Source organism: Cervus elaphus, chromosome 22, assembly GCF_910594005.1.
Source record: "Cervus elaphus chromosome 22, mCerEla1.1, whole genome shotgun sequence".
NCBI lineage: Eukaryota > Metazoa > Chordata > Mammalia > Artiodactyla > Cervidae > Cervus > Cervus elaphus.
In genome coordinates this window covers 35,602,642-35,623,378 of record NC_057836.1, presented here as the reverse complement: position 1 = coordinate 35,623,378, position 20,737 = coordinate 35,602,642, and the positions used below count along the sequence as shown (strand labels likewise).

Genomic DNA, 20,737 nt, shown 5'->3' with positions numbered 1-20,737 from the left:
CTAACCCAGCAGCTTATCCTGACTTCCATATTGAAATTAATGACAGCCTACTGGGCTGGCAACTTCTCCATCATTCTAAGCATCTCCTTTTTCCTCTTCCAGATGTACTACTTAACCACGTGCTAATGAATCTGTTTTCACAATCTCACTCACTTCCTTCCACATATTCCCACAGCCACACCTTGGTTTTTCAGGCTTACCCTGGCTCATACCCCCAAATGACCTATTCAGTGCTGCCAGACAAAATTTTCCACTTTGAGCTCATCATTTCCTTATTGAAAAGGCCATCAATGGCACTGTACAGACTATAACTCAAAAACTCTGATTTTCCTGGCATGTAGGATGCCCCACAATTGGGCCTCTTCTTTTTTTGCCTGTCTTTCCTTCCACTGTTCTCCCATTTATAGCTCAAAGTCTGGTTCAAGTGTGTTACTCATCTTTAACTCTTTCTTTCCACGTGTTCTCAGTTATGGTGTTTCTGTTTAGAATGCCCAAACTCCTAGGCTGTTGAACAACCGCCCTCTCTCTGAGACCCAGATCTAAAATTGTTTTTGCAGGAGTTCAGCTTTCTCTGGTCTTACTAATCAGAAGCAAACACATTTACTCCTAAAGTTTTCAATCACAATTAGCTCTAGGGTACTATACACATTTTCCATTGTCTTACCTCCTCTGTTGGATACTATGCATTGCCATATTATAGAAAGTAAATGAACTTTACAGTCAAACAGATGTGGGTCTACATTGGTTCCCCATCCTGGCTTTGTGATCTTAGCCAAGTCTTCTTTCACCTTGAAAGTGAAGAGTATGCTGCCATATTTTGGGGTTGTGGTGGCTATAAATGAAATCTTGTATATTAAAATCCCTAGCTCAGTGCTTAGCTGAAAGTAAGCTCTCAATACATGATAACTTCTCTTCTTTAGGAGATCAGCGTCTACATCTTATCCATTTTTATGCTTCCAATTATTGGGTTGGCTAAAAAGTTCATTCGAGTTTTTCTGTAAGATGGAATGGAAAAACTCAAACGAACTTTTTGGCCAACTCAGTATGTTTTGGGGATTATTCATAAATATTTGCTTAATGAATGACTATCTGATTAGTCACCTCCAAATTAACATTGTCTCTATACTTATGTGGCTTATTGCTTATAAAGGAAAATAAAGCAAGGAAGTCCTAAATTACTATATACTGCAGACAAAAAGCTTGATTGCACTAATTCCAAATTATTCCAAATTTTGTTACATGTAGGGTATAGTTTCTGTGGCATACACATATCCACAGGGATATATAGTGTGAGATATCAAAAAGTATTGGCTTCCCTGACTCAAAAGGTAAAGAATCCGCCTGCAGTGTGGGAGAGCCAGGCTCAATCCCTGGGTTGGGAAGATCCCCTGGAGAAAGGAACTGGCAACCCACTCCAGTATTCTCGCCTAGAGAATTCCATGGACAGAGGAGCCTGGCGGGCTACAGTCCATGGGGTCACAAAGAGTCGGACACAACTGAGCAACTAACACACCCACACATCAAAAAGTATTAGATCAATGTAGTGTATTTTTCAGAAACTTCACATTTATTCAAATATTTGAGAAACCATTTAGGTAAGTTAACCTAACAGCAAATTTGAATAGTATTTTTTTTATATTGGAACAAATGTTTTGTAAAGTAGAACAAATTTAGCGTGAACATTTAAAATAGAAACTTATCTTAAATATTGCAAAGTGTTTCCAAGTTCTTATAGCTGCTAATCCCTGTGACCTCGGTAACTTAAGGGTTCTTTATCCTCTGCCCTCAAAAGGCAGAAGTATGCATAAAGTGTTGTGATCATGTATATCTAGATACACATTCATTCCTGGAATTGCTTATTACATATAAGATCTAATACATACCACTGAAAGTGAAAGTGGCTCAATCATGTCCGACTCTTTGTGACCCCATGAATTATACAGTCCATGGCATCCTCCAGGCCAGAATACTGGGGTGGGCAGCCGTTCCCTTCTCCAGGGGATCGTCCCAACCGAGGAGTCAAACCAGGATCTCCTGCATTTCAGGCAGATTCTTTACCAACTGAGCTATCAGGGAAGCCCAAATATATACCATATATATTATAATAATATATCTTCAAGAATGATTTAAATATATGGGATATTTGGGGGTTGTATTAGCAGGCTATAAAATAGTTGTGTTTAATCTAGAAATGGTTCTTGGAACAGTCTGGTATTAAATTGTGATCCAAAGGGGAATATGGTATCAAATAAGAGAAAAGGGATTCTCCACAGTAGGAACTGGCTCTAGGAATATTCCAAGGATACTCATAGTAGCATTTGCAGAAGAGGTAGGTGCTGTGACAGGCGACGAGAGCAGATGGGACTTCTGAGCCTTGCAGACGTGACCAGATCTATCAGTTATGATTCAGAAAACGATTGCTAGGGATCCAGAAGGCGGTCATGATAGGGTGGTAATGAGCACGAGACAGCTGAAGCAGTAAGCATGGAAACCGTTGGCTCTGTTGTCCACATTAACTATTAATTTTGAATGACTAGAGGCTGAATTGCAACAGAATAACCAAATGGAGAAAGGTCAGAATTCCTATCATAAGGAGGGTCAGATTCCTGGAATGAAAGACCTTTCTAGATGCTTTCATAGGAAATAAAGGCTATTGTGAGGAACGCATCTGTGTTCTTCTCTTGGCATGTTAGTTCCTTCTCTATACCTTATGTGTGATTTTATTCTCTTATTCTCTATACTTATGCATGAAAGTCATTCATTCACCTATTTGTTCAGTACTTATATCCACAGTGTAGTAGGATCTTGCAGTGAACAAAACCAGACAAAAAGCACTGTCATCATGGAGCTTATTTTCTCGCATACATAGAATGTCAAATGATGACAAGGACTAGGAGAGAAATAGAACAAAGAGGAATAGGAATGCCTGGCTGCTGAGTGGATATGTACCCTTACCTTAGTCATACTGGGTGGGAAACACAGCATAAGTGTAGTCTTCTCATTTTTTCCAGAAAAGTTTGTATTGGGCACACAGAACTCTTCTTACCCATCCTTTCTTTCTCCTTTATTCATCTCATCCAGTGCTCTGGCTTTCATTTATCATTTTCATTTTTATTTTATTATTATTTTATTTTATTTCATTTTTATTTTATTTTCATTTTCATTTTATCATTTCATTTCATTTTCATTTTCATTTATGTCATTTATCCTTGAACTAGTAGAGTTACATCTTGAATGCTTTTTTGGAGTTCCCAGCTTCCCACCTAGCATCCCAACATTAATTTTTCTATAGGCATCTAAAACGGAACACATCCCAAATCAAACATATCCTCCCTTTAAAATCTCTTCCTTCTGTTTTTTTCCTCTTGATTTGTTGATATTACCTTAAACTCACTCATCCAAGTCAGAAAATTCAGAGTCATTCTTCATTCCTACTAAATCTATACCTCTAATTGGACATCAAGCCCTCTTCAGTTTTCATTTGTGAATCCTCTTCAATCTCTTATTCATATATTCAATTATTCTGTCAACTTTAGTTGAATGTCAACTGTTTTCCAATTACTATGCCAGGTGCTGGTAATACAAAAAAATAAATCAGGCAATAAAGTAGTAGAGCCTAAGGAATCGATAGAAACAGACAAGTTTTTGCAGAAAGACTCTGAAAGGATCAACCAAGGGAGCCAGAGTGGTGCCAGTGATTGAGCTGGCTCTTGGAGAAGGAACTCCTGTCAAGTGGGAAAGAGACTAGATAGAGGCCTAGGGCTTTCAAAGGATTTGGTGTGTCTGGAGAATAGTGAGAAAGTCAGGGTGACCACGGGACATGTGCAGAGCGGATAGTTAGTACCTGAGTCTGAAGGCAGCATCAAGTTCCTTGGTGGACAGGGACTTCATTAACAGAAGAGATGAAGGGCTAGAGACATACATCTTTGATGAGTTGAGTTTGACATGCCTGTAAAGTTAGTCAGGAGGCAGCTGGAAATAAAATCTAAAGTTAAGAAGAAAGGTCGGTACTGGGAATAAAGATTGAGAAATCATCAGCATGATGCTGGTTGAAACCACACAAATGGACTATAATGCTTAGAGAGTAAGATCTAATGATGATGAAAGACAACCAATTTCTCTCTGCTACATGCCTCTTCCTGTGCCCTGGTCCCCTGGACTCCCACCCTCTCCTCTTCTCTCATAGTCTTCCTCTAAATCCTGCTACCAGAAATTACTTAAAACACAGCATCCAGTATGCCAGGCTCCACTCAGAAGCCTTCAGAATAAAGTGCAGACTCCTTAGCTTTGCGTGTAAAAGTTTTCAGGGTTTGTGCCAAATGTACCATTGCACCTTCATTTCCGAGTGTTCCCTCCTGACCACACCAGAAGAACTGACAGTTCCCCAAACAGGGCATTTGCTTTCATCTCTAGTTTTGCTGTGCTGTTTCCTCTGCCCAGAGGCAAAAGAATATCGATTTGGAGTCAGGAATATTTTTATTTAAATATCGGCTGACTTTTCCACTAAGTAGAGTTATTAACGTGAGCAATCAATGAAAGGTCGGATTGATTATTGTTGTTATTATAGCATATTTAAACATCTTTATGGTTCTCAGCATAAATAAGTGCTCAGTAAAAATTAAGTACCCTTTCTTACTGGTCATCTCTTCTTCACTTGCCACGGTCATGTTTCATAGGTCAGATGTTTAAAACTTTATGCCTCATTGAAACCTTTTAAAATGTATCTGGTCAGAACTCATTTTGCCCTCCTTTATGTTTCCTTGATAGTTTATACCACTTAAAATACAATACAATTTGTCTGTTTCCTTTACCCTATTATGGATTGATTGATCGTAGACATTATCTTTTTATCTTTATAGTTCTATGTACCTTGCAACAGGTACATAGATAGGTAATTGTTTGAATTGGATTCTAGGAGAAAGCTACTTAAAAGTTTTCTCCATTTTTCTGTAATGGCTCTGTTGAGATATAATTTACATACCTTATGATAGACTCATTTAAAGTGTACATTTTCAGCGGGTTTGATATGTTCAGAGTTGTGTATGTAGCATCATAATTTTATTTTTTTAATTAATTTATTTATTACTTTACAATATTGTGGTGGTTTTTGCCATACATTGACATGAATCAGCCACGAGTATACATGTGTCATCATAATTTTAGAACATCTTCATTGCCCTCTAAAGAAACCTCCTACCCTTTGGCCATCACTGTTCCCTTCCTTCCCATCAAACTGACCATCCTCAGCCCTAGGCCACCAGTGATCTACTTTCTGTCGCTGTAGATTTGCCTGTCCTAAGCATTTCGTATAAATGGAATCGTATCATATGTGGTCATCTGTGACTTGCTTCTTTCACTTAATATGTTTTCAAGGTTCATATTAGCATGCATCCGTACTTTCTTATTGCAGAAAAATATCCATTGTACGGATATACCATACTTTGTTTATCTTTTTATCAGTTGATGAATATTTGGGTTTCTACTTTTTAGCTATTATGAATAATGCTGCTACAGACACTCATGTATATGCTTTTGTGTGGACATACATTTTTTTCTGTTGTGAATATACCTAAAAGTGGAATTGCTGGTAACATGGTAACTCTGTGTTCAACTTTTGAGAAACTGCTAAACTATTTTTGAAGTGTAGGGGGGTTCCAATTTATCCATGTCATCAATACTGCTATTATCTGTTTTTGATTACATGCATCCTAGTGAAACAGTCTAGGATTATATGAATCCTAGTGACATATTCCTTTTTTTTTTCCTTAAAATAATGAGCATTTATTGAAAGAATACATGAACAATTTAAGATAACAAATGCAGTAAGCAAAAGAGCCATCATGAAGAGCCAGATGCTTTAATTTAGCAAGACCTGAACCCCCACCATACACTATTACCCAACTTTTTTCTCAGCGTCCCCCTTTCTCTCTTTTCTAGGGCCATTCTAATTCCCTCTTTCTACTTGCGGCTCTGCCTCCTGATTTCTGCCAGTTTACAACTTCTACTCCTTCATTGCCTTCTGCTTATATTCTACTCTTTCCTGCATCTCTTCAATTCTGTTTTGTTCTTAGTGACATACTCTTAATTCACTCAATTAATATTTTATTCAGCGCCGACTATGTGCCAGGCAATGTTCTAAACTACAGGGACCATTACTGAAGAAAAGAGACACATATATCTGCCCATGGACATGCAGTAAATAATCAACATAATAAGCTCATATCTAAGTTCCCAGATAAAATGTTATGCCTTTCTTTTGTGCTAATTAGCAGGCTGGATTTTTCTTGCACAACAATTTTTACCTATATATCTGAGACTTGTGGTCCAGTTAAATTGAACACCTTTGATATGGCTATTTTCAGTCTGTTCGGAGATGAAAAACACTGTAAGACAAAGGAAAGAGGGATCAAAAGTGTCAGTAGAAAGGGAGGGACAGACTGAATAAAGCAATCAAATGAAGCCACATTGAGAAAGTGAGGTTTGAGAAGAACTAGAAGGTAAGTGAGTTAGTCCCAGAGATATCAGAGAGAAGAGAGCTGTAGGGAGAGGAAACAGTCAGTTCAAAGGCCCTGAGGCAGGGGGCTGGGTGCCAGGAAGGGCAGAGAAGCCCTTGGTGGCTGGATGAGAGTTAGCAAGAGAGAGGAGGTGGGAGATGAGATTAGAAAGGCTGGAGGGCCACATCACGTAGGGCTGAGCAAGCTGCTATTGCATGGGATATATTTAAGCTCAACAATTATTCATTGTTTTTTCAATCTTTGGGCTTAACTGGGAATCCTGTATTTTCCCTGGCAACCTTACTCATGGGCCATTGTAAGAATGTTGGCCTTTTTTTCTGAGGAGGTGAGGAACCACTGCAGGGTTTAAAACAGAGGAGAGACACCATCCTACTCAGGTTTTTAAAGGGTCACTCTGGCTGCTGTGTTGAGAATAGGCCTTAGAGAGGAAACATGGAAGCAAGGAGGCCTGGGGGTTATTTGGGTAAACCAGATGAGTGACAGTAATGGCTCAAACCAGAGTGGTAGCCTTGGAGGTGGTGAGAGGCGATCAGATTCTGGGTATATGGTGAAGATACAGCCAAAATAATTTCTTTTAAAAAATTTTTTAATTGGTAGAAAATTGCTTTACAATTTTGTGTTGGTTTCTGCTGTTCAACAATGTGAATCAGCCATAAATTATATATATATATATATATATATATATATATATCCCTTTCAACCCTCCTCTCCTTTCACCCCACCCTCTAGGTCATCACAGGGCTCCAGGTTGGGCTCTCTATGTTATTTAGTAATTTCCCACTATCTATTTTATATATAATAGTGTATATATGGGCTTCCCTGGTGGCTCAGATGGTGAAGAATCTGGCCACAATTCAGAAGACCTGGGTTCAATCCCTGGGTCAGGAATGGCAACCCACTCCAGTATTCTTGCTGGAAGAATTTCATGGTGAGCTATAGTCCATGGGGTCACAAAGAATCAGACAAGACGGAGCGACTAACACACACACACACACACACACACACACACAGAGTGTATATATGTCAGAGCTAATTTCTCAATTATTAGAGAAATGCAAATCAAAACTACAACAAGGTATCACTTCATACCAGTCAAAATGGCCATCACCAGAAAATCTACAAACAATAATTGCTGGAGAGGATGTGGAGAAAAGGGAACCCTCCTGCACTGTTAGTGGGAATGTAAACTGATACAACCATTTTGGAAAACAGTATGGGGATTCCTTAAAAAACTAGGAACAAATCTAACATATGACCCAACAATCCCACTCATGGGTGTATACCGTGAGAAAACCACAATTCTAAAAGATACTTGTACCCCCAGTGTTCATTGCAGCAATATTTATGATAATCAGGACATGGAAGCAACCTAGATGTCCATCAACAGAAGAAGGGATAAAAATGTCGTGGTACATGTATACAATGGAATATTATTCAGCCATAAAAAAGAATGGATTTGAGTCAGTTGTAGTGAGGTGGATGAACCTAGAGCCTCTTATAGAGTGAAGTAAGCCAGAAAGAGAAAAACAAGTATTGTATAGTTAGAGCATATATATGGAATCTAGAAAAAATGGTATTCACAAACCTGGTAGAGAACAGATTTGTGGGCCCAGCAGACGAAGGTGAGGGTGGGGTGAATTGTAAAAGTACCAAATGAATTTCAACATGAATTGGATGTGACATTGAGACAGAGGATTCAAGGATGACTCTAGACTTTTGGCTTGAAAACTGAAAGACTGGAGTTGCCATGGAATGAAAAGAGGACGTGGGTGGAGCTCATTTGGGGGAGAGGATTGGATTTTTATTTGAAGCATGCTAAGCTGACGATAGGTCAAGTAAGACGAGGCATGACCATCAGCCAGCTAAATTTTATGGTATTTCCAGTAAAAATATCCAATAATGTAATTTAAAAGGTCACACCTTCATTGGGGAACAGACTTTTGTTGATTTGTGTACTTTGTATCTTATTGTTTAAAGGGTCTTCTTCATGCCTAAAGGGCCAAATGACTTTAAAAAAAAATATGTTTAGGAAAAAAGTAGCCAGTGTTGGAATTCAGTTTCCAGATTTCTTTTCCAGTATCCGAACTGCAAAACCAGACTGAATCCCAATATCCCATTTTACTTGGCAGCCTAATTCATTTTTCCATAGACGTTTTTCTTCATCTCCATTCATTTCCTTTCATCTACCCTTCAACCTTTGAGAGAAAAGCATCTTACTACCCAGATCCTCTCCTCAGTGTCCTTCCAGAAGCTCAAAAAATGTGCCCTGGAAATTGATCAGACCTTCCCCTCCCCAAAATGCCTGGAACACAGTAGTCTAAGGGTGGGACAAGCCTGTGAATCCTTATTGCATTCAGAACACAGATCTCTGTGGACATTCTTTTGCCCTTCACTGATTACAAGTGGTTTTGAAGAGAGATGACTGTTAGCTGCCTTTTTTTTCTCTTTTTACCCAAGTTCCTGGATAAAACGGCATTTTTTTTTTCTGCCCTGATTATTAGCAAGCGTGCTTTTTCTTGCACAATCATTTTGACTTCTTTTCCCTAGACTTGCAGTCCAGTGTATTATAATTTGACAATTTTTACTTGGTTACGTTTTAAATTGTCTGCAAATTTTACATCCATAATAGGATGTAAAGTAGGACTGCACTTTTCCCAGGATTCACAGGGGAAAATGTTAGTTGGGAAGAAATGAAAAACTATGACATTTTTTCTGGAGGTCTTGTGTACTGCGTTGTTTTTAATCATAACATTTTAAATTGTCATGCTCTTTTAGAAAATGTTTCTTCACAATAATGATTATGTTTTTATGCCAAAAGTGAGCGCTGATTAAATGACACATTAGACACATTGTCTCTCCTGGTTTTTTTTGCAGGACTCGAGAGGGACAAGTTTGATAATAAAACAGTTTCTTTTGAGGAACACATCAAGTCAGAACACAATATGTGGCATTATTTGTACTTCCTAGTCCTGGTGAAGGTGAAAGACCCAACGGAATATACTGGACCTGAGAGTTACGTGGCTCAAATGATTGTGGTGAGTGAGGAGAGGGTTTGGATCTACGACTGGACTGCATTCTGTATGCTTCCAATTCCCTGCCCTACCTTCCTCCCAGAATGCAAAGGTTCTAGCAGTCATTTTGTTAGCTTTTAAATAGGACTGTCAGTCACTGAAGAACCCCTGTCCTGGCTAAATCACTGGTTCTTAGTGGACGTCTTGATTATACAAACCAAATCTAAGCCTCAGGGGTACAGATGGTATTTCCTGGAGAATTCTCTGTGCCGTGAATTCAGTCCTTTCTGTCATCTTCTGACCTCATGCTTTCTGTCATCATTAATGTCTCAGTTCCCCAAATCTGGAACTTTCACATTGGCACATGATTCATACTTTAAGAAATGCCTTGAATTTCAGAAATCAAGCATTTAAGCACTTAAAGAGTGTTTGGGGAGGGGATAATGTTCAGCCCCAGTGGGAGAGCATTGACTTTTTGTCAGCACACATTTTGGATAGATTGACCAGTGTTGGTGATAGATTTGCCCTGATCCTGCTGTCTGCAGTTGCTAATGACTCTTCCTCATGATCAGTAGCATTGCGCAGAGAGTATGGTGGTTGTCCACGATTCAGAGTTTCTTCTGTTTCATAGAAAATTAAAATGAACTGGCTTAAAGAGAAGTCAGTCGCAACTTTCATGTATCCATGATATGCATTTTGTTGTTCAGTTGCTAAGTCGTGTCCAACTCTTTGTGACCCCATAGACTGCAGCACACCAGGCTTCACTGTCCTTCACCATCTCCCAGAGTTGGCTCAAACTCATGTCCTTTGAGTTAGTGAATATCATTGCATCCGATGCTGAAGCTGAAGCTCCAGTACTTTGGCCACCTGATGCGAAGAGCTGACTCATTGGAAAAGCCCCTGATGCTGGGAAAGATTGAAGGCAGGAGGAGAAGGGGATGACAGAGGATGAGATGGCTGGATGGCATCACCGACTCGATGGACATGAGTTTGAGCAAACTCCGGGAGATAGTGAAGGACAGGGAAGCCTGGTCTTCTGCAAGTCCGTGAGGTCACAAAGAGCCAGACATGACTTAGTGACTGAACAATGACAAATCTTTGCATCTGATATAAATTCTCATATTCTTACAATAAATGTGGCCATATATTGGATTTTGCCTCAAAAACCATCCTCCAAAATTGTGTTAACTATAAGAATGAGGCCTTCGAAGAGCCATGACCTTCCTTAATGTGAGTCCCAAGAATGTGTGTACGCTCAATCACTTCCGTCGTGTTTGACTCCTTGTGATCCTGTGGACTGTAGCCGCCAGGCCCCTCTGTCCACGGGATTCTCTAGGCAGGAATATTGGAGTGGGTTGCCATGCCCTCCTCCAGGGGATCTTCCTGACCCAGGGATCGAACCCTCACCTCTTGGATCAGCTGCATTGGCAGGTGGATTACTTACTACTAGCACCACCTAGGAAGCCCTATCCCAAGGATAACATTTTAAACACCAGAGTGTCAGGAGAGCCAGGTAGCAGCGGGTCTGTGTCTTCCCCTCTGGGAGCTTACATCCACTTAGGAAGGTATAAACTACAATATAAGGAACAACCAAAGAATATGTTCAGAGGCTAACATCTTACTAAGTACAAGTTAACATTGCACTGTTTTACCTTACCTGACAATATTTATGTGTGACAGGAGAGTTCCATGTAAATTGAGTTTTTTTTAATTCCGCATTTTTCATCCTATTTTATTATGGACATGCATCCTACTGTAAGTTATTTTCTCTCCATTTTTATATGACAGTGGGCAGAACCTAATACTGTTTTTCTCCATGTATCCTTTTCTGCCCTCTCTTCCTTCTAAATTAGGAAACAGGTTATCATTTTGAGAATAGGCACTCACAGTCATCATTTATTCTTCATCTCAAGATGCTCAGAGACTATTTGTGTGAAACATTTTGTTTCTGCTTGCCAGGGGAAAATCATGTAAGCATTCATTTAACATGTGACCTCAGGACTTGGCTGGCGGTCCAGTGGTTAAAGCTCCATGCTCCTAATGCAGGGCTCGTGGGTTCCATGCCTGGTTGGAGAACTACGATCCCATATGCCCTGTGGTGTGGCCAATTTTTTTTTTTTAATTTAGAAAAATAAGTAAATACAATGTGACCTCACACTGCTGTATTTTATCAAAGTTTGAGTTACATTTAATTAGTATAATATTTATCAGTCATCTGTTATGTCCCTTGGACTAAAGATTTGGGGGAAAACACTGAAGTCTGAAACATTCCTTAAAGCCAAAGAGTTTAGAGCTTCCTAAGAAGAGGAGGTGAATAATAAACCTAAAGTTCAACAAACCAAGTTCCCTAAGAGTGGAACAGAGAAAAGTCTGAAGGCTTAACAATGTAGAGTGATAACCAACTGGAAGGTGGCGGAAGGGATTTGGGGTGTGTGTGTGTGTGTGTGTGTGTGTGTGTGTGTGTGTGTAATACATGAGACAGGGTAGAGTTTGTGCAGATGAGGAGTGTCTGCTGGATTAGGAGTGAGTTCCTATAAGAGGGAGCAGCCTAAAGAAAAGCCTCGAAATGGGACATTCAGACACTCGGGGATAGTTACTTGCCTGGTTTCACCAGCACATGGTTTACTTCTAAGGAAGTTCTGCAAGTTATGACCCAAAAAGTCAACTGGACTTTTGAGTAAGAGGTGTAGGTTTTGGTCATTATTTTCTTTCAACAAAGAGAAGCCACAGAGGTTTTTACCTAAGGGAATAAATGTGGCCCAGTAGAGTGTTCAGGCAGAGGTGCGTGGGCTGGTTTGGGGAAGGGAAAGTGAGAGGTGGTACTTGGCAATTGACAAGATTAGGAGGGGGCCGTGGAGGAGCAGGTGGAAGGCTGAGAGCTGAGCCAGGGACACCTGGCACTGTGAGCCTGGTCCTTGGGAGAAAGGCAGCGAATGGGTTTCAGAAAGTCTCTGTGAGGAGGAGAGAACTAGTCAGAGAAGAAAACTTGTTGATTTTGAAACAAGACAGGAGGCTGAGTCAGGGCTTGGGAGAGATGGTGTACTGATAACAGCAGGAGTGTTACAGCCAGAAAGATCTGGATTAAAACCCTGACTAGCACGGATCTGCTGTGTGGTCTTGGGATCTTGGGTGAGTCTTTGAACCTCCCTGAGACTGCCGCCTCACCTGAGAGGCAGAAAATGGGTGTGAGATCAGTGAGATGATGTGTAAAAAGCATCTTGCTCATGGTGGGTACTCAGTAATTGACAGTTTTCCCTGGGATAATCCACATGGAAAGACAGCTGGTGCCGTCAGGTTAGCAGGTGGCAGGAGAGAGGAGAAATATAAAGAGAGGAGAAGAGAAAGCCAGAGACAAAACCTGGGAGATCTTGTCTTGAGGAAAAAGGAAGAAGACAAATGAAATAAGTAGAAAAGAAGACAATAAAAAGGGTAGAAGCAGCACCAGGGAGTGGAGTGTGTCAGAAGCCTAGAGATGAGCATTTTCAGTGTCAGAGTTCACAGCATCAGTTGTTGCAAAGAAGAGACAGATCCAAGCCTTTGGATCTTGGGTAAGGAAATCCCCAGGTGACTGCCAAGAAACTGTTGACCCATCTTTAGCCTTCATATTAAGATCACCATTTTGCCGGGCTCTTGTCCTTAAATGTTTAAGCCTTACATTTCCATATGTCCATCCATCCTCTCCTCTCTCAAGAACCAGGACAAGAGGGAGGAGAACCACAAACTTATTCGACCATGAAATGTCTCATTCTCATCCAAGCAGAGCACGTCCAAGAGAATAGGCACCAGTCCTGAACTTTAATGGTCAGGAGAAGGAAGAATGATATTAAGCTTAAGAAGGATGGAAACAGAAAGTCATTTGACTCTTAAGAGTGTTCATTTACTGAAATAGCCTTTTTGGAAAACTTCTGAAAATCTGTAACTGACAAACCCGGTTTGGAAAATTGTTACTCCAAGCTTCATGGAGATTATGGCCTCGTAATCTTGATCCACCAAGAGAGAGAAGATTTTAGAGCTCATGGCAAGTCGACACATGTCTGTAGCTTATTTCAAAGACTGTATTTTTCTCTTCCTCCAGGTCAAAGGTAATCACTCTTAACAGCTTGATAGGAAACCCTCCACTTTCCTACCACTTCAATTTTTGGTCTTTAAAATTAGGTACGTTTACCAGCTTGATTTAAATGCTTGTTTATCAATAGAGCTTTAGAAGAAGTTTTCACGTCTTCATGATGGACATAGGTTTTACCCTCAAGGATTTATGCAAAATAAAATAAGGAAGTTCCTCATATTTGTTCATGAAACAACTCATCTGAATTCTACTATACTTTAAGTAAGCCCAATTTGAACCTAGGGGCCCTTAGCAAATGCTTCCTGTCTTCTGGTGAAATGAGAAAAATAAGAATATACCAAGTTTGGGGCTGTTTCTCCCCTCTGTGTATTTTTTCACCTCCAATCCATCAATTTTATGCTCAGGTAAAAATGAGTATCTGGTGGCTTCCCAGGTGGCACTAGTGGTAAAGAACCCGCCTACAAATTCAGGAGACATAAAAGACACAGGTTCGATCCCTGGATCGGGAAGATCCCCCGGAGGAGTGCATGGCAACCCACTCCAGTATTCTTGCCTGGAAAACCCCATGGACAGAGGAGCCTTCAGTCCAAAAGGTCACAAAGAGTCAGATAGGACTGAGGCAACTTGGCACGCACACAACATGCATAAAGAATATTTATACTCATATGCATTAAGGCATACATTGTAAATAAATTGATATATTATTTTTAGGGGTTAGATTCTTAGAAAATACATTTGTGCCTCTACACCCACCCAGTGACAGCGTCAAACCTCTAAAATATTCTTAGGAACTTAAAACTTCCTCACTCCTGACTTCAGACCCTGCCTCAAGCTGTTTAACTATCCACTGTCTGAGTCTTTGAATTAACACAAAACTCTTTTGGGATATTGTTAGGGGAGATGTGAGTAGATCAAGGTATTTTGGGAATATATTTTCTTCTGGCAAACAAGTTCTCATTTTTTATAAGAGGATTGATATTTTGAGCTGGTGTTTATTGGGGACACAAAGTGGGAGACAGAAAAGGAAGGACCGTGCGGGAAAGTAAAAATAATGAAAAAGAACCCAATAAACTAGGAGGAAAGGGCCAAGAGGGCAAGTCCTGTAGCCTGTGCTAGTAATGGCTGTGAGCATCACTAAGCCCCTTTGCTTCTGCCATTACCCAAAGGATGATATTGAAGAGGAACAAACAAAGTAGAGATCATTAGAAAAAATGCCCAAGGCTTTTAGAGGTTTCTGTAACATTTTGGAGACATTTTCAGATTTTCAGTTGCTCATTTGCCAAGGTATGTTAGGGACCTTTGGGAATATTTAGTACTTAGTTTGACAAACAGTGAGATCGAAATCAGAGGTACCGGAAAAGCAGGTACCCTGCTTGTTCAGAGAACTGCCCACGTGTTCTGGTATACTGGGTGGCAACCCAGACCCTGACTGGCCATGCCCCATGACCATGGCTTTGGGGGGGATCAGTTCCTCATTTTAGTGCCTGGCACTTTTAAGCTCTTATGCTTATTTGACTCTTGACTAAAAATTATTTGTGGACATCGTGGTGATGTCAGCTGGGACAGTTTCACTTGTTCTTTTTTGGGGGGCTGGAGTTGTATGGGGTTTTTTTTGTTGTTGTTGTTAATTTTTATTGGAATACAGTTGATTTACAATATTATTAATTTCTGCTGTCCGGTAAAGTGGATCAGTTTTATACACACACACACACACACTCTTTTAAAAATTTGTTTTCCATGTAAGTCATTGCAGAGTATTGAGTGGAGTTCTCTGTGTTACACCATAGGTTCTTGTTGGTTATCCATTTCATATATAGTAGTTTGTATCTGCTAATTCCAGTCTCCCAATTTTTCCTGTCCCCCCTTTTCCCTTCTGGTAACCATAAATTTGTTTTCTACATCTGTGACTCTATTTCTGTTTGGTAAGTTCATGTATCATTTTTTTTAGATTCCATGTGTTAAGTGATATCATAGAGTATTTGTCTTTCTCTCTCTGACTGACTTTACTCAGTATGATAATCTTTAGTTGCATCCATTTTGCTGCAAATGGTTTTATTTCATCCTTTTTATGGCTGAATAATATTCCTCTGTGTATATATACCACACCTTCTTTATCCATTCATCTGTCAATGGACATTTAGGTCACTTCCATGTCTTAGCTATTGAAATAGTGCTGCTATGATCATTGGGGCTCATGTATCTTTTCAGTTTAGTTTTCTCTGGATATATGCCCAGGAGTGGGATTGCTTGATAATATGATAGTATTTTTAGTTTTTTAAGGAACCTTCATGTTGTTTTCCATAATGATTGTACCAATTAACACATGTTTATGTTAACATAATAGTTGTCGTGGCACAAAAACAATTTTAAGTTTCTTGAAGGCCACAACTAGGAATAGAGTAGCTTTTGTTCTGTGTAAGACCAGGGCAGGTGATATCTGTAATATACATTAAAAGTAACTTGATAGACTTTGAGTGTCTCTTCTATGCCAGCAACTGTTCTGTGGTTTTCATACATAAGACTAAACAAGAAGTAATCTCTTCCCTCGGGCTTCCCACGTGGCACTAGTGGTAAAGAACCCGCCTATTGATGCAGGAGATATAAGAGACATGTGTTTGATCCCTCGGTCGTGAAGATCCTCTGGAGGAGAGCATGGCAACCCATTCCAATATTCTTGCCTGGAAAATCCCATGGACAGAGTAAGCTGGTGGGCTACAGTCCATGGGGTCACAAAAGAGTTGGACACAACTGAAGCAACTTAGCATGCACGCACAATCTCTACCCTCAAGAAGCTCAAAACATTTATTGAATGAATAAATAAAATAATGAGTGAATTAACAAATGAACAGTTTCTTCTTAGCCCTCTGGTAGTTGGACATAATTTACAGAAAGATACACCAAAATAGCTGCACGAGATTAGACTATGAATTTCTCATTAGGCAAATGTCATCTTTTCCTCTCTTTTAAAATCAAAAGGTAAAGACGAAGCAGGAAGGGTATGCCACCTGAACCAAGTATAATGGATGCAATATTAAAAATCGGATGGCTGATCTGAGAGACTGGTGATTTAATCCCTCTGACGTCTGTCTAAGTATGTCTCAAGACCAGCTCCTCCCATACACGCGAAGCCCTCAGGAGTGCACCTGAAGCTGCTGGTTTGGCAGAGGGGCAGGCATGCACAATGGTGGGTTGTTTGGCATGATTCACCCATCGGAATGAATTCTTGCATGATCTATGAAGACTTCAGAAAGAGAGAGGTCATCCTTTAATGAGATAGAAAAGCAATCAAGTCACCCAGAAGGAAGGAAAAGAACTAAGAATTTACCAGATGTTGTTTTTCTGTGTCTGGAACTCAAAATCAATCTCGTTTAGCTCAACAGTATTTTTGAGCAGTAACTATTTCAGGAGGGAGGTGGGCTTATGAAAGACATCAGGTCTTCTAAGATTTATATGCACCCCTTCTGCTTCAGCAGCATTTGCTGACTTAATTGCTGCTTTATTGTCATGTGTTATAATTATGAAATTACACATTCTGATTCTATTATTTCCAATTTACACTAATTGTGTAATTGGATCTAATTAAGCCAATTATGAAACTGCTCAATCTTCAAAACCTATTTTAAAGACGTTGGAACATAATAAGACACTTTTAAAATGTTTACATTTCCAGGGAAGCAGGAGGCTAGAGGTTGTAGCTTCAGAATGCACAATTAAGAAGTAAATGTCTACCTTCAAGGGAATGCCACCTCTACTGTCCACATTTAAAATCCAGACATGTGTCTTCAATTTAAGAGGCATCTTTTTTTCAGTTCCCAGCTCTGGATTTCATTCTTGTGGTGGGATCTATCCTTTAATTATCCTAATTTCCTCTTTAGTATTCATATATATGATCCATGAGTTACTACATTTTTGTGTACATCTTAACATCTTTCTAATCCTCATCTTATGTTGAAATACAGAGATGCAAAAGGTAAATATTTCACAGTGTGGCTGTACCCAGAGTCTTCATCTTAAATACCAGAAGTGAGGGTGAAAGGATTGGGCCAAACTGTTTTAAATGAGATTCAGGGATGGAAGTGGGATGAGTAAGAAGGACCAGGGCAGGCACATGAGGCGTGGGCTCTCAGTTGTCATTGACTGGTTTCCTGAATTAATCAGAAATTGAATCTGCTAGAATTCAGGTGCGTGCTTAGTCACTTCAGTCATGCCCGACTTTTTGCAATCTCATGGACTATAAGCCCACCAGGCTTCTCTGTTCATGGGATTCTCCAGGCAAGAATACTGGAGTGGGTTGCCATACCCTCCTCCAGGGGTGTCTTCCAGACCCAGGGATCGAAACCACACCTCTTGCATCACAGGCAGATTCTTTACTGCTGAGCCACCAGGAAATCCCCTGGTGTCCAGATAATAGTCCTCAAAGTTCAAGAAGCCAAAGTGGCTCTTGTTAGTTTTTCTAATCAGTTTCTAAGGAGAAGCTCAATGTCACAGAAGGAACCTGGGCCTCAGATTCTGAAGTTTGATTTGCTAGGATTCTCTTTTGCAAGACCCATGATTTTTCCTGATTCTTTCTGCACTTCACCTTACCTGTCGATGAAGAAAGCATAGTCAGCCAGTCAACACTCAAGAGTTGAACGAGCTGAATTGTGCCTGCATCCCAGAGGCCTCCTGCTCTGCCGGATCCTGTTCCATTAGCTGCCGGATCACAAGGCGAAGAAGCGGACAGGGATCCCAAGGAAAGAAGCTGGGCAGAGAAGGCTGCAGGGTCATGGGGAGGGGAGCAGGACTTGGAGGGCTTGAGAGAGTGGGTAATCTGGAAACTAGGAAATATTGCAATAGTTTTAGCAACTAGTAAGGCCGTATCTGTGCAAACCAGCTAAACATTGACCTTGTCTATAGTAAGTAATATGCTATGAGGATTAAATGAAATCCTGCATACTAGCATTACTGTGACTCATAGAAACTGACATTTGATGAGTGCTGTGTGTGCTCAGTGCTGTACTGAGTGAGTGACATGCATGATCTCTTTAAAGGCCTTGGATCAGCCCTAGGTGGCAGGCTGTTATGATTATCCCAACTCTCCACAGGATTAAACTGAGGCTTAGAGAGGACTGGCAACTAGCTCCCAAACGGCACGGCCAGTGGGAAGGGATGCTGTGTCCGTTACGTGCAGTGGCCAGCGTGCGTGCTATTGTGCTGTGATGCTGTTCGTTACGTAAAGCTACCAGCAGTGCTTCCCCTGAGGGCGGGGTTCCAGCTCAAACCTCACGCTCTACAGAAGAGGGACCGCAAATGTGCCCTGCAGGCCGGGCCCAGGAGTCACTGAGCCAGAAGACAGGAAGTCAGCGGACAAGCCTACAATGGCAGGAAGGCCTGAGAGAAATACAAACAGGACTGTCCTTGTTCAGAGCTGGCTGGCAATGGCATGCTTCCTGCAAAGATTAGAAGGGTTGCAACTGTAATTATTATAGTGGTAGGCAAGAAAGAAGCTACGGGACATTTCCATTTAATTTGACAAGCGTTTTACTGGGAAGACTGTGCACGAGGCACTGATGGAAACAAGAATAAAACATCATTACTGCCCTTACAGAACCACCGGGTAACAGAAAGAACAGCTGTATTCTCCGGAAAGTGTAGTGTTAGTTGCTCAGTAGTGTCTGACTCTTTTTGATCCCGTGGATTGTAGCCTGCCAGGCTCCTCTGTCCACAGAATTCTCCAGCCAAGCATACCAGAGTGGGTTGCCATTTCCTACTCTGGGGCATCTTCCCAACCCAGGGTTTGAACCCAGGTCTCCCACATTGCAGGCAGATACTTTACCATCTGAGCCACCAGGGAAGCCAATCACCAGGAAACTATGGTGCAAATCACAACTCCTATGAGAGAGATAGCAGATGTTCAGACACATTGTAGCTGGAGAAATCTTAGAACAAATTATACCAGTGCACCCCTGATTTATCTACTTATTTATTTTTATCTTTTGGCCACGATGCACAGCATATAGGATCTTAGTTCCCTGACTAGGGATCAAACCCACGTCCCCTGCTTTGGAAGCACAAAGTCTTAACCATTGGACCACCACGGGAGTCCCTGACCCCTGATTTATTAAAGCTGTTCAGTGGTACTTAGAATAAAATGCAGGCTGTCCTCCTGGCCCCCTTATACCTACTTCACCAATCCTATTCCATCCCACTTCCCTTAGCTCAGGACAGTTCAATTACATTGATCCTGTTCTTTTCCTTGAGAATGCCACACTTTTGCTGGGTCAGAGCCTTGGCATGTGGGTGCCTTCCACTTGGAGTTGTTGTCCCCCAGCTATTCCCATGCCTGGTGCCCCTCCTGACATCCCTGTTCCAGTTATTTCCTTTCCTGTTACCCATAAGAGCACTTACACTCATCTGACCGAATATTGTTTTTATACTTGTTAGCAAGTTTATTCCTCTCCACTGCGACTCAGCCTTTTCCACATCTGTTTTGTTCACTGCTGATTCCCAGCCCCAAACTTAATGCCCAGTACATAGTGGGCATTTGGCATAGATCTGCTGAACAAAGGGAATAAGATATTGAGACACTGGAGCCCCAGTGACAGGACAGCCCTTTCTGGCTGAAGGCTCCAGGGACAAGTGCACAGAGAAGATTTGAAGGAGAGTTGGACCTTAAAAATGAGGAGGATGTGGTCAGGAGGGATGGAGGAAAATATATTCCAGGTGAAGTGTGTATCTTTAAAGGGAAAGGATAAGCAGAGAAAAAGAAGATGAATTCTAGGTATGCTGTGTGCTAGCAGCTTTGCATGTTATTTAATTATACTCATTTTCTGTACATTGAGACTCAGAGAAGCTCATTACTTATCCAAGGTACTCAGTCAGTAAGACTTGAACCAGAATCCAAACACTCATTTTTCTGGGACTTGTGTGTATGATTTTACTTTAGCTTTGTGATCTCTTAGTGAAGAATCAGGTAGACCAACCAAGATCAAATATATATTAAATTCAATATTGGAGAAAAGGTAGGGGAGCAAACCCAAACACGAACCAAAAGGCATCCTTTGGAAGGAAGAAAGCACTTCCTGCTTCTCCAATATGTATGTTAAGTCAGGGGTCCTCAACCTCCAGAACCTAATGCTTGATCATCTGAGGTGGAGCTGATGCAA

General features: G+C 40.8%; 1 protein-coding gene across 2 annotated transcripts in view; it reads left to right on the top strand.

Moving 5' to 3' along the window:
• ITPR2 (inositol 1,4,5-trisphosphate receptor type 2) overlaps window positions 1-20,737 on the top strand; it is a 563,379-nt gene that overhangs the window by 492,076 nt on the left and 50,566 nt on the right. For both annotated transcript variants that reach the window (XM_043881798.1, XM_043881799.1), the window contains one exon: window positions 9,390-9,550. In XM_043881798.1, the coding sequence (XP_043737733.1) occupies window positions 9,390-9,550 (161 nt within the window). The remainder of the gene's footprint in view (window positions 1-9,389; window positions 9,551-20,737) is intronic.